Source organism: Rhamphochromis longiceps, linkage group LG23 (genome assembly GCF_057381845.1).
Source record: "Rhamphochromis longiceps isolate RC_006_pf linkage group LG23, R_longiceps_female_GT1.1, whole genome shotgun sequence".
Classification (NCBI taxonomy): Eukaryota; Metazoa; Chordata; class Actinopteri; order Cichliformes; family Cichlidae; genus Rhamphochromis; species Rhamphochromis longiceps.
Genome location: NC_140578.1, coordinates 3,593,990 through 3,618,116, shown reverse-complemented (window position 1 = coordinate 3,618,116; position 24,127 = coordinate 3,593,990). Strand labels below are relative to the sequence as shown.

The 24,127-nt window shown below is 41.4% G+C and overlaps 1 protein-coding gene across 3 annotated transcripts in view; it reads left to right on the top strand.

Annotated features, from left to right (window-relative positions):
* The window catches only part of tle2b (TLE family member 2, transcriptional corepressor b), an 83,106-nt gene that overhangs the window by 17,332 nt on the left and 41,647 nt on the right, over positions 1 to 24,127 (top strand). For 2 of the 3 annotated variants that reach the window (XM_085399506.1, XM_085399507.1), the window contains exon 4: positions 13,290 to 13,334. In XM_085399506.1, coding sequence (XP_085255632.1) covers positions 13,290 to 13,334 — 45 coding nt within the window. Of the gene's footprint in view, positions 1 to 13,289; positions 13,335 to 23,632; positions 23,878 to 24,127 lie in introns of those variants that run through there. The other variant, XM_085399509.1, reaches the window with a different exon arrangement.

Here is a 24,127-nt window from a genome sequence, read left to right as displayed (position 1 = left end):
GGTTTTAGAATCAGTCAGTCGGTAATTTGTTTCCTGAACACGAACGAACCACATCAGAAATGTTTCCGTTTACTGCATTCTCAAGCCAATAGTCTCACACCACAAAAAAGATGAAAATAATAGTGTTTGCACAACACGCCATCATGCCACGATTGAGTCAACCCAGGTCGGGCTGTTGCTGCGTGCTCGCATCTCTGATCTGATTGTTCTTGGCTCTACCTGCACTTGTCCCATTTTCGGAGCAGCATCTTGCTCTGCGGTCGTTTCAGCAGGACAGCGCCCACCCACAAAGTACCAAAATAGCTTGCGTAGCCAGACTTCAGTCCTGATATGTATCTTATTGAGCATGCCTGGGACATGCTGGGCTTACATGTTCATCAGAGGCAGCAACGATGCAACGTACAGCTACAGGCGGCACTCACTGAGGAATGCAGAGCAATTCCTCAACAGCAGATGCGGATACTTGAGAAGTTCATGTGCAGATGGGTGACTGCTTGTATCACATCCAGGGGGGGCATACCTCGTATCAAACAACTTGCACATATAAATTTTTCTAGTGGTGGTCTATAAAATGTATTTACATTACTTTTTTTGCCTGCTATAATGTCTTTACCCAGCATGTGGTGGCGTTGCTTGATCGGCCATTCCTCTGGTAACTTCTCAGAACTGCAGCATTTGTGCATTTATCACAAATGAACCGGTGTTATGATTTTTGCTTTGGGACATGTTGAAAACAGGTGTTAACTGAGCTGCTGGTGTACGAAATTACATTTGAAGGACAGTTTTTTTATGTGGAAAACCACAAATAACTCCTTTATTCTTGTAAACACGAATTCTTTTATTCAGTTTAATCACAGTGTGGTTGGGAATTGCAGGTTTTACAAATCACATTTCTTTGTATTAATCATCTTTAGGCTAATGATAATTGCTAAATGGAGGTAATAGTGCTGAGAAATACTAATTGACTAATAGCAATAGACTGGAAATGCCCCGTGTTCAATAAACTATTTGAGAGAATGAGGCACAAACAAATCAACACGAAAAATAAACTGAAGTTAGAAAGTAGCTGTAGTGTGTGTGTGTACACAGAAGGTGCAAGTTTCACTGTGCTGCTAGCTCTCTCCTTATGGCATTAAACTTTTGGGGAGATGCTTTTTCCACACATTTACCACTTTAATTCTATAGTTGGCAATGGGTACGTTTTACACATTTCACGCTTCAAGAGATGATGCCATAACCCCCTCAAATTGCTCCTGTTTGTGGCGTGTTGCCGCAGTAAAATAACACAGCCAGGTTTGGATGTAGTATATTTCTATGTTTGGCAGAGCGAGTCTCTGTAGCTCTTTGGATGGGATATATGTTTTATGTTGGCTAAGCTACTGGGCCGGCTCACTGGCAACGTGCACACACACACATGCGCACACACAGACAAACATCAAGACGTGCACATTAAGTGTCTGTGGGAGTCTTGCTCTTATCCGGCAGTTGCATTTATAATTCATGGCTCTCAGATTTCACTGCTCTCCTGGAATTCCACTGTGTATTTTTAAATAAGGTTACATTGTAGCCCTGGTTAATCAGCGGGCGTAGACATGTCGGTCACATGCTCGCACGGTGCGCAAGCGAGACTTCCACCTGAAGAGCTGCGTTCGCCCAGCGTGGCCTGAGGTTGGATCTCGCAAAGAACAGATGAAAGAGCGCGAGGCTCAGAGGAATTTGAAAGGAAAGGAGTGATAAAGTTGTTTTCTTGCGTCATAAAACTTCCAAAGTCACCTACGGTTGAACCTCTTGTTTTAACCTCTCCTCTCTCTCCTTCCTTCATGGCTCTAGGCAACATGAGGGTAAGAGAGTGGGATGCTTGTGGGCCTAAGATTGGAAAAAACTCCTTGATGATGATTTTATGGCTGAAAGTTTTACAGTCAGTTCTAAGTCAGTTTTGCCCTCGTCTTCTCCATTTTCTTTTCTTTGTAGGAGTTAATGCCTTCAGAAGCCTTTTTTTTTCTGCACAGAGAATTGCCTTTGCTGCAGCTCTCCTCTCATCTCTACTGTCAAACACAAGACAAAACTCTTACAGAGGGGTGGACTGCCCAGCCCCTTTAATATAGAGTTTAAAAAAGACATGTCTACTGGAGGGTGACAGCTCGCAGTTGGGAATCACATTAGGTGGCCTCTCCATCACTGCGTTTGTGTCTATGTGTGTAAGTGAGGTACAGTGGAGCTGCAGGGGTCTAGGGTTAATGAAGAGCCATGCTGCTAGCAAGAGACAAAATATTGTAGCATTACGTTTCATGATAAAAAACAATCGCAGGATGAAGCGCTTGGTATGAAATTATATATTTTATAATTGTGTTTTCCCTTCCTGTACGAGGGGACTGCGAACAATAGAGCTGTCATCATTTCAAGCTACCGTTGAAACATAAAGCGATGATTTTAAAAAATTCAAAGTGCCTTAAGTGTCAAACAGCAAGTGGAGACTCGGGATTCGAAGCCAAAGCATTCGTTTCATAATTCAAGAAGCCTAAAAATTAGACTGAACATGGCAAATACTGTAGTCACTACAAATTTTACACAGGCGATTCTTAATGCAGATATCTAATCAGCCAATCACACGGCAGCAACTTGATGCATTTAAAGCATGTAGACCTCGTCAAGATGTTCTGCTGAAGTTCAAACGGAGCATCAGAATGAGGAAGAAAGTTGATTTATGTGGCTTTGAATGTCGCTTTATAGTCGTGTCGGAGTTTACAGAGACTGGTTTGAAAAAGAGAAAATATCCAGTGAGTGGCAGCTCAAAAAGCCGTGTTGAGAATGAGCGTTTCGAGCTGACAATACGGCAACAGTAACTCAAATAACTGCCTTTTACATCTAAGGTATGCAGAAAAGCATCTGAGGGTACACTTTGCATGGGCTCACCAAAACTGGACAACAGAAGGTCTTGATTTCTTTGAATGGTAGGGTCAGAATTAGTGTAAACAACATGAAAGCGTGGCTCCATGCTGCCTTGTATCAACAGTTTAGTCTGCCGCTGGTAGTGTAACGATGTGGTGATTTTTATTTTAGCTAACCGTGTCCCTGTTGGTACCAACTGAGGATCATTTAAGTGCCACAGCTTAGCTGAGTACTCTAACTGATCAAGTCCGTGCCTTTATTACCAAAAGGGAAGTGTAACCATCTTCTGATTGCTGCTTCCTGCAGGATTACTGTCAAAAAGCTCAAACAAAACCAGTTTCTTGAACATGACAGTGAGTTCACTGCGCTCAAATGTCCTCCTCAGTAACCAGATCGCAATCCAGTAGAGCACCTTTGGGATGTGGTGAAACAGGAGATTCCCATCGTGGATGTGCAGCTGACAGCAGCTGTGTGATGATATCATGTCAATAAGTACCAAAAATCTGAGGAGTGTTTACATCATCTTGTTGAATCCGTGCCACAAAGAGCTGAGACCGTTTTAAAGGCAAAATAGGGTCAAACCCAGTACGAGCAAGGAGTAACTAAGAATAACGTGAGCAGTGATTATAGCTTATTGTTTTAGTGCATGCTAAGCTTTTGTGGACAATAATGCAACAGTGAAAGACGTGGTTACTCATATTATATCCTCAATAGGCCTTGTTTGATGTTACACACCTGCTTTTTGTGAAACTGATCAACAAGTCTGACAGTATCAACAGATAACTTCAAAACTAAGCTAAGCCTCCTCTAGTGGCTGTAGGCTAGCATTACACCTCCTGCTGTTTTATGGCAACTTTTTGAAAAGCTTTTACTGCAGAAGTTTGCATTTTAAGGATTAGTTGGCATTCATTACATTAATATCAAAACTTAGAAACATCATACTACTCAATTTTCCAATTTAAAACGATTAAAAGAAAACTGAGATAGAAAAAACCCACTGGTTGGTCACAGTAGTAAATAAGTAACATTTAATACTATTGGTATTTCATTTCTTACATAATTTATTACCTAGAAAGCTTACATTAATGGGGTTTCTTTTAGAATCACGGTGTGTATCAGGCTTTTCATGCTTTTGCTCATGTTTTGTCTCATGCAGTCATTTTCTGGAGCATTGTGAGGATGTGTTTGTGCATGGTTTCTCTGTCTTAGTTTGTGTGCATGTGTGTGTGCAAGTATATATCTGTGTGCATTGTCCGTTCAGCCCCTCAGGCAGGGACTATGTGTGTGTTAGTGTGTGTGTGTGTGGATTAATGCAGTGCTCTCAGCCTCTTACTCCACTCCCAGCTCATCTGTCTGATTCAGGATGACACACTGTGTTCTCTTCAGCAACATTACAGTCACAGACTGCTTAGGAAAGGGGGGCGGTGGAGGATGTAGAGAAAAGGAAGGAGGGCGTATAGAAGCAATGAGAGAGAGATGGGGACAGTGAGATAGATAGAAAAAGGGGTGAATAAAACTGAGATGAAAGAGAAATATGAGAAAGAGGCCACAAGGGCATTGGCAGAGAGAGAGAGAGAGAGAGAGGGAGGGGAAAAAACAGAGCAAGGACACTGCTGAAGAGAGAGGGACGGAGAGAAACCCAGAAAAGGAAGAAAGTGCAGATTTTTCTACACGAGGATGATGGAGGAGGGTTCAGAAAAAGAGAAATGAGAAGAATCAGTTGGAAGTAAAAAAAAAATAAAAGTGATGTGTGATAGGAGGAAGGCACAGGGCAGAACCCGAAAAGGGATCGGACCGTGCTAAGCTAAATGTTGCCCCACCATCCACGAGTGGGAGTTGGCCAGGCAGGGATTTAAGCATGGCCAGATGTAGGGAAGGATTGAGTCCGTTTTAAGAATCTTAAACCTGTCTGAACTGTCTGGAGCGAAGTAAACAAACAAGATAGGAGTATTCATAAAGACCAAGCGAGTCTCTGTTGCAGAACATACTGTACACATGTGTTTAAGGATAGAAACCCCTGAAATTCAAGGTCAGTTATCCGGCTGAATGTTGTGACTCTCTTTCTCTGATGAAACTGGCTGCAAGAGAAGCTGCAGTGAAACTGGATGTCGGCTGTGACTGATTTAGTCGTCACCCGCTGACAGGACACAACAGAAAGTCAGCGTCTGCTAACATAACCTCCGATGTGGGTTAGCACAGCGTGCTAATAAATGTTTTAACATTGGCGGTATGTGTGTGTGTCCAAGTGCGTGTGCGTGGGCGGGCAGATGAAAGAGACAAGCTCGCCCGAGAGACATCGGTGAACAATGCTTTTGTTAAGGCTTTTTCACACACACACACACATACACACACACACACACACACACACACACACACACACACACACACACACACACACATGAATGTCCCATTTAGATAAATCACCTTGGATTAGACCCACTTCCTAAAGCTCATTTTAAAGTCTGCCAGCGTTCTTTGCAGAATGCATAGAGGAGATAGAGGGGAAGAGAGAGAGAGAGTCTGGCACTGTTGTCTGACACTCTCTCAGCACCATGAGGGTGGAGGGAGGGAGGGCGGGCAGAGTGGGGGAACGAAAGAGCAAACACTCCCTGAAGAATGGAAGAGTGGAAAGGAGGAGGGAAACACAAGAGCGAGGGAAGAAAGAAGCAGGGAGAGGGAGAGCATTTCATTGAGAGAAATGCAGGAATGCTTTTTGTCTGTTTGTGCCCCGATGATGACAGTGCAGTCCGTATGTTATTAGCAGGAGATGGATGCTAGATATGAAGTGTGTTCAGAAGAGTGGGATGTTACAGTTCGATCAGATAAACAAGAATTACACTGCTACCTCATTTATCTAAAGTAACCCGCCTGCTGAACTGACATAATGAGCCGAAAAGCAAGCAGAAAATGAAGGAGTGATAATGGAGTGAGTGAGATGTAGACTCAACATGAGTATACAAGTATTTCCTCTCTCCCTCTCTCTCTGTTTTTGTCTTCTTCTTTTTATGTTTGGCTACACTGGGAATTGAAAACATTTTTAAGGATTCGCAGATTTTATTCTCCTCAGCTGTATGGGTGAAAAGCTTCACTTTAAGGAAAAAAGAAAAATTGCACACAAGTCAAAGAATTAAGATTTTGCTTTCTTTTCGAAAGGATAAAAAAGACTTCAGATTTGTAGAAAAGTAATAGTTTGCAGATGCAACTAAGTGTTTAATTAAATTAAACTTGCTCCGGTCTGTTAATTCATTCCTGTTCAGTTTACTTCCAGTAGAGGTCAGTTTTCATATTAAATCAAGCCAGTATCTTAGAAGCAAAGTTGCCTTTCCATTCACAAAGAAAATACTTTCATGGAATATTATTAAATTTACTCAGTCTGTGCCAAAACTAATATATATAAAAGATGGATGTAGCCACTGTGAAGTCACTTACGGGTTAGCGAAATCCTGGCTCAAAGCCTCGGGCCGAGCAATTTGGCTGTCGACACCTTGGTGTTTTGACACCGGACGTGACGAGTGAGGAGAGGATCTGACTGAGAAGCCGCGGTGCTACAATCGGAGGTGTAATGGCCGTTAGAAAGAGTGCAGATTTCTTTGTTTGCACACATTATGCTGCTAAAATCAATCTCTTAATTCCGAGATAATAAAATTGCATGTTAATACAGTATTTATCAAATTTTGGCTTCAAAACAAAATGAAGCAAAAAATAAAAACAACCCAGTTTGTTACCCAAACTATTCTGCAAACAATAATTATGTATTATTGTTCACGTTACCTTGGGGGGTTGATGACAATTTCGCTTTTACCGAGGTGAACTTGTTGTTTTGTGTTAGTGTTGCTAATGGATTGCACCTGTGTTGTCCGTTTTTCATGTTTTGTGCATGCGTGTCTATAATTTTGCGAACGCACAAGAGCACATTTAGGTTAATGCAGCCATGGACACCGATAACAATGTCTGCATCACATAAGACGCTCTCATTAAATGTCATTTGGCGATGGATTCACTTTAATCTAAGAGCGCTGTGAATGCCTCTGTGGCTATGTGCTCATGCCAATTTCAGTCTGTTCTAAAAATAGAAAATATACATAACCCAAGTAGATTAGTCTCACTTTCCCAAGCTCTCTGTTTGTGTCCTTACAGTTCCCATTATCTTCAGATGAAGCTTCACTGTCTGTTACAAATACACACACCACAGTACACGTGCGCACTTCTCTGTCTCTGCTCGCTGGGTGGGCAGTGCTGGGTGTTCTTGGTAAGTGATGTCAGCCGGTTGGCTTAATGCCCCTCTGCCAGGCTTAACATACCACACACATACACAAACACACATGCTCATCCAGCGCATGTGCCTTGCACTGTGTGCGACACACACACACACACACACACACATGCCCACAAAGCCTGCATACACCATAGATCTTACACTGAGTGCTGAATGAGATTGCAGTGGCACAACAGAGGGATTATATAAGGCAGAAGAGCAGGCATCAGTGGGTGTAATTGGAGGTTGGAGGGGCAAGCAGTTAAGAGGAGATGAACTTATTAAAAACAGGACTACAACAGACAAAACATACTGTAGTACAACAATTTCAACTGTTCAGACAGAAGCGTTATTAGTCATATTGTGCATTCATAGTGCAGCTGTTATCCCCGCCTACTGTAGGGGACCGTGTGGTGCATCTGTTACTACTGGAGTGCATATGCACAATGCAGTCCGACGTTGTGATATAATTTTCCATCTTCAGTTCTACAGACTATAGTTAAACATATTTGCGAAGTGGTTGACTTTAGTATTATCAAAACAAAGACATTAATAGTGGTCTGTACTGTAAGTGCCAATCACGTTCGTTTTAAATCAAACTCAGCTTTTAACTGCTTCAACAGACCAGGCTCCCATAGGGTGCTGTCGCTGCCGCTCTGCAGAGATCGCACAAAGAGTACAATAGTCACTTTACTGCTGTCTGGCCAACTCCCACTGGACAACTGTTACTACATTTCAGGCTCCTCTTTTGTGCCTCTTCAAAGGAAACCCTGGCTGAGACAAGTTTTGGACCAGTCATTTTACAGTTTAAAGAGCCTATTTCTATTTGGAGCAAGTTACCAGTGTAAATCAGCGATGCTCTAAAAGATACGCTGGCTTGTGGCTTGTGTCCCATTCAGCTCTTAGCTTCTTATCATCTCTTGGTGTTTAAAATCCTGCAGATTTCTATGTGTGGGAATTCCTGTTTTATTTTCTTTATACTGACTTAGATTTAAGTCCTAGTAGTTTATATTTGGCATGCACACCATACTGAATAATTATTTGCTGCTTACGGAGGTTTTCCTTCCCCTGTACTCGTTCCTAAAATGTTTAAAGGTAATCCGTGCGTTCATGTCTTTTCTAATGAGCCAGGAGTGGTAGAAACATTTTAAACAGTGCACTCAAAGTATGAAAAAAGTAAAAGAAACCCTGTAAGACCCAAACACCCTGCAAAATTCAGATTTTTTTGGAACTGAGATGTTTACTAACCCTTATAACAAAATCCACAATTTTTGTTTTTGCTATATCATGTTGTGTATGATATATTTATTACATCGCATTTGATACATTGGGTGTTTTTGGCAACTTTTTGTTAACAACAATGTTAATTTTAGACAAAAAAAAAGAGTTTTGTCCATAACAAGTATTGATCATGTTGCTGAGATAGAGGTCTCAGAAACTCATGTATCAAATATGATACAAAGGGCATTATTTGTGGGGTCAGATATCCTTATAGGGCAGCACGGTGGTGAGCAGTTAGTGGGATCGGGTAAATGGATGGTTGTAGATTGCCCGTATGTGTGAATCTTTGTGCTAGCCTGGCGACAGGTTAACGATCTGTTCAGGGTGTACCCCGCCTCTTGCACTGTAGTAGCTGAGATAGACTTCAGGTTTTGAAAGTTTTAGCCACTTTTCCTACAAATCAATAAAAAGTTGAAAAAATTTATGCTTTCCTGTTAGTTTTGGGCACCAAAACAACCCTAATTTAGGAAAAGATCATGGTGTGGTTTAAAATAGACCTTTTCATTTTGCTTGGTTCCTCAAGTGACGAGTCTCATCCCTACAGTATGCCCCCGGCAACTGCCTTTATTATAAAAATACTACATTTTAAACCGTGGACCAACATAGCTATTACATGTTTTGCTTTTGGTCTCATGCAAGCTAAAAAACATATTAATGAGAATGTGAGCAATCACAGTTGCTCATACCCTGTAATACTGCAAAAAGAAATTTTAGGCTGTGGCTTTTCTCAGTGTGTCTGATTTTCATGTGGATGTTAAAGCACCAACCGGTCCTAACCTGCGATGAACACAGGGGGCAGAAATCCTCTGTCAGCCAAAAGCACAAATAGTGATACTTACAGATACCTACAGGGATACAGTACATAGATCCAAAAACAACTGCACATACATTTATGCAAATAAAGCCAAAACACTGACAGGAAAAATCAGTATCCATAATAAGAAAAGTACCAAATGTGATATTCTATATCATGCAATATAGTGAGTGATCAAATATACACATTAAAAAGCTATAAATGCATATAAAAAGCAATCCATTAGATGACCCTACATAACTAAATTGTTTATCATAGGGCCTGTGGTAAGACATAAAGACCTCTTAATGAGCACAACAATAATTCCTCATTTCATCCCGGAAGATATACTATTTGCACAGATTTCTGCTTTGTGCTGTTCCACTGCAGGATTTTGCTTCTGCCCAGTTTTATCTGTAACTTTTTCTTGATCTCAGTTCTCCCGCTACAGTGGAAAAGCTGCAGGTTAGCTTGATTTCAAAGTTTTAAATGTGAGAGAGTTTATCGAGCTCTGAACTTTCCCTGTCATTAAAGGCTCATTTTTAAAATCCGTTAGCTGTGGCTGTCTTTATTTATTTTTTCCACTTTACTGTAGGCCGTTTGCACATGGGTACCCTGCCTTTTGCATAACGTACAACTGTACAATCAGCTACTTCGTATAAGTCCAGACTGGAGTGTCCTTGCAAAGGTCGGCTGCTGAAGTGATCTGGCAAGGTTGTATTCAAATATAGGAGCCCCAGTTGTAGCACTCAGCTATTTGTGTAATGGGAAAAATGTTGATTACTACTTTTTTTTTTGTAAAAGAGGAAGATGTAAGAGAGGAGGGAAGGAAAGAGTAATGACAGGTAGTGAGGCTGATGGCAGCGATGGAGGGAGAATTAATAAAGAGAGACAGACAGGAATCGAGTTAAAACGATGGGATGAGCTGAGGGGAGGTCTAATGATGGAGAAGAGAGAAGCTGAGGAGAGATGGAGAGAGGGGGAGAACAAAGAGAGATGTCACATGTCCTTTATGTTGAGAGGGGCTGGAAAGGGAGACACCTTCATGCAAAGACCTACTCACATGTGTTTGTGTGCATTTGCTTTCAGCAAAGTTTGTTTGCATTTTCACAGGTGAACGAGATCGCAAGATTGCATCTGCTTTTGTGCACATGACTTCTTTTTCTTTCTTTCCTTTTTTTTGGCCAGAAATGGAAAGAATAGAGAACTAAATACACAGCGGAGGTGAGCTCGACAGAGGGAGAGAAAGGAGAAAATGTAGATATAGCACTCAACAAGGACGAGAGCGGACAAAATACACAAAGCAAGGGAGCCAAGTAGAAAATGGCAATAGAGCGCGAGAGCATGAAGCGGGGCGAGAACATAAAGGAGAGGGATGATTGATAGAAATTACTAAAAGGGGGAAAGAAAGGCTAAGAGAGTGTAAGGGACGGAAACAAAAATGATACGGCAGATAGATAAAACAAGGGGGGAGGGATAAAAGAGTGTAATGGGGGAGAGGGAAAGAAGGTCAGAGAAATGAACGAAAAGGATAATTGGCCAGAAAAACAGAAAAGGCTTTGGCAGCTGAGAGCGAGAGAGGATGCAAGGGAGGAAGAAGGTGACAAAGGAGAGACGGGACAAAAGGGTGACAACAGAGGGAGTCAGGTTTGGTCGTGGTGGGGCACAAAGATGACTTGTGGTGATCTCGACTCCCGCAGTTTAAAAAAAAAAAAATCCATTTCAACCTCTTTCTAAGATGTTTTACAGTAATGATGTCACCCTGTGTCTGCCATCGTTCCTGGCAAGCCAGTAATAATTCATACAGCCACTAGAGGCCCTGATGGGTAAATTGTACTGATGTGCCAATGTGATTTTCTATGCCTTGATTAAGGACGATCTGTCAACTCACAGTGGTGTCTTTTCCCCAAATAATAGCTATATTTTATGGAATGGAATCACTTTTATATAAATGAAAAGGTAAATTCTTTATTTATAAAGGTGGCCACTGGCCACTCATTTCTGAACTAGAGCAAAAATACCAAGAATTTCACACATGCACAGACGAAAAGCTTAATGACGGAAATACTGACACACCGAAGCAGCAAAATGTGCCACAGCATATCACTACCTGAGGGGAAAACCAGGGAAACTATACCGAGCTTCTTCAAAAGTCCTCCTTTTGCTTTTGATCTTTAGTCGTTCTTGCAGTACGCTAGTATGTAACCCTGCAATATTGTAAATATATTGTAGTAATGCAAAAACTGCTTGTTTTTTAAAACACTGTTCTTATTCTTCTTTACATTTTCCGAGTATGTAATTTGAATTCGAGATGGATAGGTGAGTCCATGGGTAGAGACAGATAAAGGCAAAGATACAGAGTTCAGTAAAATGAGACAGGAAATAGAAAAATACACTGAAATGGAGAGTGAAAGAACATCTGACAGCTAGGAAAAAAAGGGAAGGGAATAAGTAGAGAGCAGCATGAGAGAAAAGATGGACTGACAACCCCTTAAAAGATAGAGATTGGAGTGAGAGGGAGGGACTGAATGAGGCGGGGAATAAATGGAGAGAAGAGAGAGCGATCGAGTGAAAATGAGCAAGAGAATACCGAGAGTGGGGGGGAAGAGAGAGAGCCGTGTCTCACTCTCATCAGTCAGAGCGTTGCTCATCCACCGGCAGAGGATGCCTTTGTCACCATGACGGATCCTCGCTGTCTGTGTGCCGCTCGCCGCCAACACCATTACAGAACATTACTGATGTACACACAGAAACACACAGAGGAGAGAGAGACATATTTAGGAAGGGAACACATGCAGTGGTGATAGCACACGGCATTTAATAAGAAGAGGCGCAGGTATTGTGTCAAACATACAAAGGAACACAAAACATACTCACTCAGGACAGGAGCCTGACATGCGCTGGTATTGATATGTTGTGTTATTGACCTCTTTAGATCTTGTTTTGATGTGATATGTGCACATTATGCACAACACGGCTAAAGCTGATAATAGTTTCTATGGTAGTCGGTCTGTTAGTTAAATAATAAGTCATTTAGTCCAGAAAACGGAGTAAAACGATGCAATAATTATTTGCATATAAATGCAGAAGACACAAGTTATTTAATCATTAAAATATTGCAAATGATTGACAGTCAGCTGAATCCATCATTAATCAGTTCGATAGCTTAAGCTTTTAGCTGGATAATGACATCTGATTGGAGGCGTTACATCTTGTGTTCCACATCAAGGGAAGCAGTGACGCTTTGCGGGCTCCTGTTTTTCTCTGTTAAAAAAGGGCCTTTGAAATTGGCAAAAAGCAGGAAGAAGGCGTACATTCATTTTTTTTTCTCGTGGCCACACTGTCTGCATTTACACCTCACCTGTGTGCTCACAATACCAGCTTCTAGATGTGGTTTGGCCAAGGTTGTAGCAATCCAGTTGCATTGTGTTGTGCGTGCATTTACGCCATGCATTGCCAGATGTTTTTTACTTAAAATACCCGGACAGATATTTCATGGTAATCCAAGGTGTGGAAAGAGATTTTGTGCCTGTAGAGTATTTGACACACAGACTATACACACACCGAGCACAATATGTTCACAGTAAGCATTCACAGAGTCTTATTATTTGGATACAACGCATAGCTGTTCGTGCGCATAAAACCAACATCCACACAAACGGTGAGAGAAAACAACATGCAGTTAACACACACAAGCACACTCATAATGTCATGCTCATTTGGCAGCTGTGCACAAATAGTCAAACTGTTAAAAGGAAGAAACCCTGACACACGCACGACACGCGCGCACATACAAATGCTCGTGTAACACTGAGACAAAAATATCTCATTACCTCCACGTAGACAGACACGCACTTGTTGTGCATCCCATGTGCGCTCTTCATCTTTTCCGTCTTTTGGCGCGCTCGTTTTCTTTCTGTCGTTAAAACCGCAGTGACAAACAGCAGCATATGCGGCTGTGCCGAGCAACAGCTGTTCAATGGGAGATTTTGTGTAAGAATGAATGTTAACGTGGGCTGTGAATAAAATGCTAACAAAGCTCCGTGTGTCTCTGTGTGTGTGTCTCCGCAGTACTATGAGATGTCCTACGGTCTCAACATTGAGATGCACAAGCAGGTAAGAAACTCTGCATGTAGTATGATTGGATTTCTTCCAACCTCCAGGTTGTTGCTGTGTGTTTGGTTGCCGTTCATATGTGTACAGAGTAATGTGGCTGGGTTTAAACTGTATTTTCTTGCGACCTCTATGTATGCAAACAAATAGGACACTTATTGGTTAAATGTATGGTTGTAATGCTGGTTAATGCATACCACCACCACTTCAAAATGTACTTTGCATATAAATACACACAAATATTTCTCTTGACTGAATTTTTGCATGATATTAGTATTCTGATAATGTATATATTTGGAAGGCATTGGGGTATTTTGTTGTTAGGAGTGTGTTCACACATCTTGGTTAATTTGTTCCCGTATTTTAAATGATTTTGTGCACACGCTTTGGTTTATTCGTGTGCTTGTAAATGGAGAGCCTGCACAGCAGATTAGCCTTTCTCCCCAAAGCATTAGGTGAACTCTGCCTGCTACTTAGTACAGAGTTGTTAAAATACAAGCACCGTCTGTTTCCTAGAGTAGTAAAGCACACAGCAAGCTACAGTCAAGTGTTTGTGAAGTGATTATGCTGACGCTACTCTGACTGAAGATATCGGACATTTTTGTATTATCTCGGGGCTCTTTGCAGATGGTCCACGTAAATTTGTCCTGCTGGGGTCGCACGTAGAAATTTCAGTAAGCCTCATCCAGCTGACCTACTGTCAGAGTCAGTTTGCAAAAAACACCCAAACCAAGCGAAACCTTTTATCCATTTATCTTTTTCTCCTACTACTATTATTGCTCTTTAAAACTGCAATGAAAGCAATAACTAAATATATGTAGCTCCCAGCTGTGTTTCTGTAGATAGGTTATGAATAAGAAAATTTAGCTGGGTACCATTTATAAGGCATATGATGTTAGTTATGCTCTTCCTTGTGTTTTAACTCCACAAAGGACTATAATGGTGCAGCACGGTTATAGAAAACCCAGCTGCTGGATTCAGACTGGCTGCAGTAGAAGGAGTGAAATATGCATTAATAAAGTTCAATAATTTGATTAAGAGTTCAAATACTCCACGGCCATGTTGGAGTTTAATTTCAGAACCTCACAGCTGCTCTGTCACTAGTAAATGAGTAAAAAGTGGCCTTGAAAGATTTTTCGCTCTATGGTTACTGACAGGCTCCATAGACGGAGTGATCCCAGTTTTTCCTCCTCATTTATGAAGACTAATAATCAGCCCAAACGTAGCAAGTTGTTTCAAAAGGCTGAAATTTTAGTAAAGGTCACTGCCCAACATTTCAGTTTGGAGCTGCAGCGATTCATCGAGTAACTTAATAACTTAAAAGTTTTGCTTTGATACTTTAAAACCGCGACTCTGCAGCGCTCAGTTCTCACTGTGTAACAGTTTAACGTGTCTGTCTGCACACACAGTGTTTACACACAAGGCTGATATCAGGGGTCCTACTATCACTGCAGTATGCAGGGGTGAGCCTGAAGGGGGGCATGAGGTGTACTACACCATGTTTATTTTAAGGCTTTAGTAACATTACTTTTGCACATGTAGTTAATATAAAATATAGGAAACACATACACATGAACATACACCAACTCTACGTATAAATATTGTCAGTATTTTATTTTATGGCTTTGTGTCGGTCCTATGTATAACTATTCTATTTAACATCACTGTACTTGTGATTGTTTATTTATTTTTGCGTTTTTAAAAAAAGTTTTCTTTAAAAAAAGATTTTAATATGGCAATTAAATACAACGAAAGAGTTTAGTATTTGTGGACAGATGTTGGACACATTGCAGTTTCTCAAATGAAAACCAGTGAGTGCTTCGTTTTTTCCTCTTTGACTAACTAATAACTAGTGTCGCTCATGAATAAGACAAAAGTATTTTATGAGATCACTTGATTCATTGGAAAATTGATGGAATACTCAATATACCTGTGCATGCATCAAAAGCAAGCGCTGCAATCTCTGTATGAATGAAAAAGTCATCGGTTATCTCAAAATTATGATAACCTATGAATGTGTATTTGTGTGCATGTTTTGCTTGATCATTATAAAGCAAAACAAAGAATAATGTGTGCAAATGAAAGAAGATATAATTACTCGTGAGAGACAGCTGACCGGCACAAAACGGTGACCTTAGCAATGATGAATGTATGTTATACAAAACTGGTATTGACAGATTGAAGACAGGTGACACTAGCTCAATAAGGATTAGCTATAATCTGCAGCATGTGATATGATCAGGGTGTAAAAATCATTCCCCATGGTTCTCCTACACTGTAAAGAATACCATGTAGAGAGTAGTGTAAATTGTGCAGCGTTTCCACTTGTCCTTGCTGAGACTGGGTGTTCCTGTATGAAGACGTGTCTAATGAGCAGTGTGTGCTCTCAGGAGCCAGTGACTGCTTGAATTCCCACACTTGCTGCTAATTTGCTGTCTGTGTCACGTTACAGGAGAGAACAACAGTCAAACCGCACGTAGAAAGACGTGCAGACAGTGAGATAAATGTCTTGGCAGACGGACAGACGTTGAGACCTGAAAGCTGTTTTTTTCTCCGTGTTGATAGAATTATTATCCGTGATTATCCACCTTAAAGACATTTCCTTTAAGAAGCCTGCATTTTCCCCCCACCTCCCTCTCTGTATATCTATCAATCTATCTGCGTCATGCTAACTCTCTCCCTCGCTCTCTGACTTAGACACTGTCATGGAAGAAAAGACAAGAGGGGTTTATTATTTTCACGTTTCACAATGGGCTCTCAACCTGCCTGTTATAGCCTTTCAGAAGGAAGCTCATTGTTTGAAATAATCTCCAAAACGCCTTTAAATGAAAGCCTCTGCACTTCAACCTCGTAATCATCGTGTCATTTAGCCATCAAGGCAATTATAGCGCAAAGACATCCAACAATGGCTCCACATGTCGAGTACTGTGTACATATGTGCTCCAAATCCTCTGCTGGGTGTCGTTAGCTAAGAGAAAACACATGTTTAGGGGCAAACGGGGCATATGTATCGATTGATCTGAATCAGCTGTATTAATTTGAGTCGAGATCTTTGTGTAAAGCATCCATCAAAAACACTGCATCGCATTCTGTTGTTGCACTAGAACTTCCTCTTAAATCACGTTGTGAGCGAACAGAGTGCAGCACAATACGTCTCTTTCCTTTGGTGAAGTAAGGATGTGTTGTGGATTGCCTCTTATGTTGTAGTGTTTTTGAAAACTACAGTTATACTTCAGCAGCCTATTCAGTGTTTGAGGTAGGTGAGACTGCCCATTTTTTAAAACTGTGACATAGAAATGAAGCTATCGTCACCTCGCTGAAAGTTCATCAGCTTGGTTCCTGTTTTCTTGTAGATTTTTTTAGGCCTACAGTCTGCATATCAGATACGTACTTAGATTAGTGATATTTAAGACATTATGTAACATGCTTGTGAGGCACCTTCATGCTAATTCAAATCCAGCCTCCACATCTTCATTAAAAATCATTATTCTGGTCTGCTATCATACATTATCTGTTTTTCCAGTGCACAATTTCTGCTTTCAAATATAAAACTAACACTATCACGCAAACACTCAGAGTTTAATGGATGCACTGGGGGCAATTTGAGGTTAAGTCTCTTTCCCAAGTACGCTCTAACATGCATAGTCTTCCAAAATTTAGCATATTTCTTTCTACCCTTCCTCAGCCTTACAGTGGACACTACTACATGGCACAACTACTGAGGAGCAACGATCAGAAAGAGTGGAAGACTGCAAGAGATGAAAAAAAAAAAACCAAGAAGGGGGGCTAGAGTTGAAAGAGATCGCAGTACTGTGAAGGTTTTGTGTTAGCAACCATTTATTTCATAGAGGAACAATTCGAACTACAGTAGGATAGAGAATGATATAATGATATGTCAGCTTTTATTAGTCCAACTGGTGAATTAAATATTTAAATAATAATACTTGAAACAAATAAAGCCAACCACTGAAATGCAATTATCTTTGCTTTCCTTGACATTTAATGCTACCCCCCTTTTAAATGTATTTTGGGTAAACCAAACGAAACGCAGTGAAAGTTTTATGTTAATCACAAAAAGGGAAACTATTACTCAGCAGGAAGGGAGAATAGATAAAGAGAGGCAGAGCGAGTGGGGAGAGAGAAATGTGGCTGGCAGCAAAAGCCAGGCAGAACTGGACTGTCAGCTTTTGTCGCCAAAAAAGAAGAAATGGACTCGGTGCTGGCTGCACCTCTGAGAGATGAAGAGAGAGGAGGAGGGCGAGGAGGAGGATGATAGGTGGGGAGGATGACAAAGAGAGACCAAAGGAGAAGTGAGTGAGGAAAATAGGAGGAGTGGAAGGAGAGATGGGAAGAAAAGATAGAATGACAGGAGGAGACCAAAGAGCCGGAGTGGGGCATATGAGAGTGAAAAAGAGAGAAAGTAATGAAGAAGAAACGGTCTGGTGTCAGGAACCAGCGAACGAGGCTGCGAGAAGAGCTAGCAGCCAGAATATGAGAGCGAGGAAAGGTGGAAACAATTTATGATTGAGCAGCGGGAAGGAGAAGTGCATATGTGCAGAAAGAAGGAGGGCGGTTAAAAGGGATGGGATAAGATGTAGGAGAATCGGCGTGAGAGGAAATGTGAAGCAGATAGCAAAAGAGTACGCACGGTATCACGAGTAGAAAAGGAAACAGAGAAGCCCAATTTGACAGAAATAGAATAAAAAGAAGGTGGTGGAAGGGAAAGTGGTCTAGCACGGAAAATTAGGGAAGTACTGTAAAAATGGCATCAAAAAGAGAGAAGATGTAAGAATTTTTGAGAGAAAAGAAAGTGGACACAGTCATTGCACAGAACGAGAGGTTGTGGAGGATGTTACAAAGGGAGAAGGGCTATAAAAGTGAGTGGAAGAGTTTGAAAAAGTAAGATCATTTATAAAATTGGGGACTGAAGACATAAAAGTACAAGTGCACGTAGAAAAAGACTGTCAGAGTATGGGAGATAGGGAAACTTTAAAAAAATGGCAGGGAGAGCCGATGTTGGAAAAAGTGTGAGAGCAGTGATGAGAAGGAGAATAGGAGAGAGAGATTAATTGAACGGATGAAAGAGGAGAGGGTAAACAGGAAGGATGGAGCCTCAGAAAAGACAGATAAAGACCTCATAGAATAGATGAGGGGAGGGGGAGCGATGGAGATGAAAATGAGAGCAATGGGGGGAATGGGAAAGAAAAAAAGGGGGAGAGCAGAAATAGGGAGACATAGAGAGAAACAGAGACATCAAGAGAGGGAGGGGAGCTTTGAGCTGCAGCACGAAATAATGAATCATGAATAGATTTAACAGTATCTGCTCTTATTTCCTCTCCACACACCCCCACCCACCCTCCAGCTTCCTCCTAACATCCTGTCGAGATCACTGCTATTGCCTCTCTCTTTCTCTTTCTCCAGCGCACGCTCTGTCATTATCTGTGGCAGGGCCATCTCATGTCCTGGCATTAATTGAGCTGTAACAGTCATCTCTTGCCTTTCTACCCTTCCTTCTACCCTCTTTTGATTTTTTTCTCCCCTCATCTCTCTCTTTTCTGTTCTTTTACAATTTAATTTTCACATTTCTTTAAATTTCACACCGCTTTTTTTTTATCTCTGCGCTTCTTTCTTTCACTCTCTTCCTCGTTCTTTCTTTCTGCTCCGATGGTAGCATCTCCCTCCTCTTAGGCTGTATGGATACACTGACATGCATGCACACACGCACACCATCACATTATCTCACTTCCATTATCATATCATATATATATACTAGCTGTATCCCCAGGAGGAGCGAGGGAGGCTGTGAGGACTTTACGCTGCTCTCCGTGGTTATTCTGTATTCATTGATATAGCACTTTTGGGGCTTGAGTAGTTATTGCCTGTATCCCCTGCTGTGCACAACATGTATATTCAGTATATTTTGTAATTCATCCATAAACTGTGAGCTCAGAGTTGTTGGCAGAGGGAAGCTTACAGATGCAATAGTGTGCTGTATGTCTTGAGATGTGTTTTGAACAGACTGAAACCTGTTTTGTATTGATGCTTAATTCTGGAAGCAGATTGATAAGTTGGTGGGATGGAAGCTGTGTTAGACTCGTTTCCCACAAGAGCACAGTGCAGTCTGGGAGACTGTGAAAATGTGAAAGGCAGGAGGTTAATAAGATAGAGCCAATACTTGTTTGCTGTAGCAAAAAGACAATCGCAGCAGAACTAACCAGCAGCTTAAGATTCATAACTACGGTGAGCATTACACGCATTATTGGTACTTAGCAGACAAAAAGCTTCACAGGTTAGAAGTTCACGGTTTGATTATGATGACGTGAATACAAATATTTACTAAAATAGTCACAAGAACAACCTGGACAGACACAGTCTCAGTCGATAAAAGTGTCATTTTGAACGGATGTCGTGTATTTGAACTGAACCGGAGCGAAAAAGAGCAATACTGGCAGTAACGTGACACGCCACCATTTCACAAGCAATATACTATTGTTCCTTCAATTCATTGTTCATCAAAAATGACTGACTTGAACACAAGATGATACTTGCATCCCATCTTATATGATTTACAGGATGGGATGTAAGTAACGGGAGACAGACGCCCTCTCTACTTTTGAGATTAGCTGTAAAAATGTCTTGTGTGTCTTTGTCCTGCCTCTCTCCCCTTACTCATAACCAGTCACGGCAGATGTTTGTCTTAACAGTTCACTTGGAGAAGTTCCTGTGATTGTCACTATAATGACTTACTGGAACTCCTACTGGAACTCAGCCATCATTAATTTCACCAGTCCTTTCCCCGCTATGCTGAGTCAAAATGTCTGCAAAGACCAGAATTCTAATCAACCAGTGAGTGAAACCGTCTATTTGACGGATCATTAATTGTTGAAGAAGCTGTAATGTAAAGTGGCACAACGATTAGCTGTGCAACTCGAACATAAAGCACATCAATCTTTGCGTGCTGGTATGCTGAGGTGTATACAGGAGTGTATCACTGAAATGCCAGTAAACCTGTGATACCTACATAGGTGGTCGATGGTGCTAGGTGCAGAGAAACGCCCCGCCTCCTAAACAGACTGCATCTTCTGCACTATAAGCTGGCTAACTGAGACTATTTTGGGGGTTGAAAATGACAACATATTCATGTATCTTTCCTCTATTTTGTAGTACAGCGTTGAACGGTGCATCCTCACAGTTTCAGTGGTAATATGCGATTTCAGCAGTAGGCTCTATTGCTTCTTTGCTGGGGTTCTGTCCCCTTGAAAACCCAGGGGGTCTGCAGGGGCTGTGGCAGCATTTCAGTAACTGCCTGGGTAAGTGTTTCTGTATGACTGGATCGGGATCTGACAGTGCCTCGCAAAAAAAAAAAAGAAGCTCAGATGACTTCCAGGATTCAGCCTTAGGCTGCCTCTATATCTTCACCTCCTTCCTAACAAAAATAAACTCCACACATTAGTGTCTAAATTATACCTGGAAAGGAAGCAGGAGTGGATGAAACGCACATGGCCTAAGCTTATGTTGCATCATGTAGCCGCTCTCCTCCCTAACAGTCACTCCACAATCTTATCACTGGAAACAGGAAAATCCTGCCTTTGACTCCAATTTGGGAGACTTGATCTCGTTAATTCATTATGATTATGCATGTACAATGATCGCTGCTTTTAGGTGTGTATAAATGTCTGCCTGATTTATTTAGAAATCAATATCCTAAGGAAGCAAATAGCAGCCTTTATGAGTCAAGCTTGCGTGGTCGGCTGATTGAAATCTGTGATTTTTACATAAGGATCAACACTGAGCCGTGACAACAATTTTAACCAGTTTGACGTTTGAAAAATTATTCACACTGGGAAGCTGGGGTTGAAACTGCTTATTTGTTTGCATTTAAACAGCCTGATAGAACGCGATGCTACGACACAAGGCTACTGGGCAGCAAGGGCAGTTAATTAGGGATTAAACAGCAGGAAATTGGAGGAAAGTGTGAAGTTAAAAGCCGGGTCACAGCTGAATTTTTATAATGGTGCATACAATACATTGCTTTCATGGCAGAACACATGCATTTACCAACTCGTCTTTTTCTTACAAATACCTGTATTTTGCTTTCTGGTTACACTCACACGCAGTGTAACCCTACAGTGTGATGTTTGCAAGCCTTTAACAGCAGTTTTAAAAGACGTCTGCACCAAACTCATTAAATATTGAGGTCAGTTTAACTAAGTAGTGTTTATTAGCAACAAATAAGCAGCCAAAATGTCTCATTTATAGTCAACTGAAAGCATACCTGTTTTATCCTATAGGATAAAACCTGTTTTGCACCTGTTTTATCCTATAGGATAAAACCTGTTTTGCACCTGTTTTATCCTATAGGATAAAACAGGTGCTTCCTCTTTTCTGCGTGACTACATGTATGTTACAACCATGTTACAAGCAAGTAAAAATAAATCTGCATTATATACCTGTCATATAAGTGGCCCTGCCATTAAATTCCTCCACTGTCAGGATGAGACTCAGTGAAATAAATACTCGGCACGAAGGGGACGCTACGTTATTTCAGCACACATTTCCCCTCAATAAAGAGCAGCGTCGGTAAGAATGCCAGATTCCCGCACTATATATGGCATATTATAAGAATCAGCGATGCATACATATATATAGCCTTTACATAGTGTTTCAGGATTCTAGTTAAAGAGATTGTGTGGTGCACAGAGCAGGCAGGATATTATAGGAAGCTGTGTTTGATAGTCAGGATGCTCAGCAGCCAGACTGTTTCCCCTGTGGACTCCTGAGGACAGATGAAGCAGCTGGCTGTCCTTCCTTCCTGTTCCCTCCTTTCATTTCACCACCACACATATGAGGCCGAGGGTGTGGGAGTGTGTGTGTGCGAGCGTGTGTGTGTGTAGGCGCGCTTTTGTGTGAGAGAAAACAGCGAGTTTCCCAGTCATTTTTGTACTCCCATTTATGTGGCGGGTTATGTTATAAAGTAAACAATTTTATATTTCTCAGCAGTGAAAGAATAAAAAAACGAGCCGAGTAGTGGTGGGAAAACCTGAGAAAAAGACAGGAAAGAGGCTGAGCAGAGAAATAAACAGAGAAGATGAATAAAACAGAAATGGGGACTAAGGAAGATTAAGAGAGAGTACAAGCAGGAGAGAGAGATCACACGGGAGAATATTTATCTGCTTGCGTCGTGTAAAAAATTGTGTGCATGCGCTCATCCTCCAGCCTAATTAGCCCGGGCTGTCTGGCCTTTTTATGCATGTGTTTGTACACATGCGTGTGTGTGTGGTATATTTGGCTGAAGTTGTGACCTGAATCCTCATCTCAATGGGGAGAGGGAAGAGTGAACGAGAAGGAGAAAAAAAAGGGGGGAGAGTGTGAGCAGGAGATGCCTTCATATCATCTCAGCGCTTTGGTTCATAATAGGATTGGGCTTCCCTCTCTTTTCCTCCTTTTTTCCCCTTCTTCTGTCTCACTCTTTCAATCTCCTGTGCCTCAGATTTTTTTTCTTTCATTTTCACCACCCAGTCAGTGCATAATCCCATGGTTGCGGTTAGATTTTTATTTAAAGTGGTTTTATTTGAAGGGCTGGATTAAGATGAGGCTGGATATGTGGGTCAGCTGAAACAAGCTTTGGAGAGGTCAAATGACTTTGTTTGTGTGTTTGTGTGTCTGTGTGCGTGCGCGCGTCTGTGTTTGGACTCTCTTTGATAGTGGTGGTATAAGCAGTCTCCTCTTTTAACATGTTAGCATCTGTGCCCTGTGTGTGTGCGCGCGCATGTGCAAAGCTTTGATGTCTCACACTCTCTTTCCTTATCTCTCTCTCTCTCTCTTCAAACCGTGTGTGTGTTTGCTTTTGTATACATGTGTTGCAGAGCTCATTTGTGAATAATGAAGCATAGACAGCGAGAGCTGGCTAGTTTGATATAGCCCTTTAGGAATGATAGAGTAGAAGTTGAGAGAAAAAGAAACAGTGAAAAAGAAAAAGAAAGATGAGTTGAAAGATAAAAGCATGTGATTAAATTCCCAGGGAGCTAGCCTTTTAGCATAATAGCTTTGTCACATTGGCAGAGGATCTCTGGTTGCTTCACAGACTATATTGCCTATAATTCTGTGTGTGTGTCTGTGTGTGTTTTGACATGTGCATATATATTTGAAAGGGCTGTATGTAGAGCTGGGCGATAGAACGATAACGATATGTATCGCGATATAACTTTTACTCGATAGAGAAATTAAGCTATCGCGATAGACCTCGCCGCTCTTGTCCTCTTAAAAAAAAAAAAAGGTCAGCCAATCCAAATTAAGTAGCCCAGAGCCGAACCAATCACAGCCGCAGCGTCACGTCGCGTGACTTGTTACCTACAGCACAAGTGCCAAGCTGCACGTGTGTTTGTTTGGGAAGCAGCCAGCGGGTAATGGAGCCAGCCCGTAATGGAGGAAATGAGTGTGCCGACTAGAAAAATCAACCGAGCGTGACCGAAGAGAAAACAGATGATGGTTCCAATGCCGGAGAGATTGTCGAACGGAAGAGCCATAGAAGTTCCGTAGTGTGAAGGTATTTCGGCTATTTCAAGTCTGACAAAAAACAGAGTAGCGTGCACTGTAAACTGTGCCGAAAGCAAGTCTGGAAATACAATAAACTGGTGCATGCGTCACACTGTGCGCCACGTTATTGTTTCGGTGAAATGAATTTCTACAATACTGTTAATTCTACTCTCTGCAGTGTTTAAATGCTTACATACACACACAGTTACTGTCCCTCCACACATACGACTCTGTTCTGCTTCTATGCCCCAGCTTTGTTT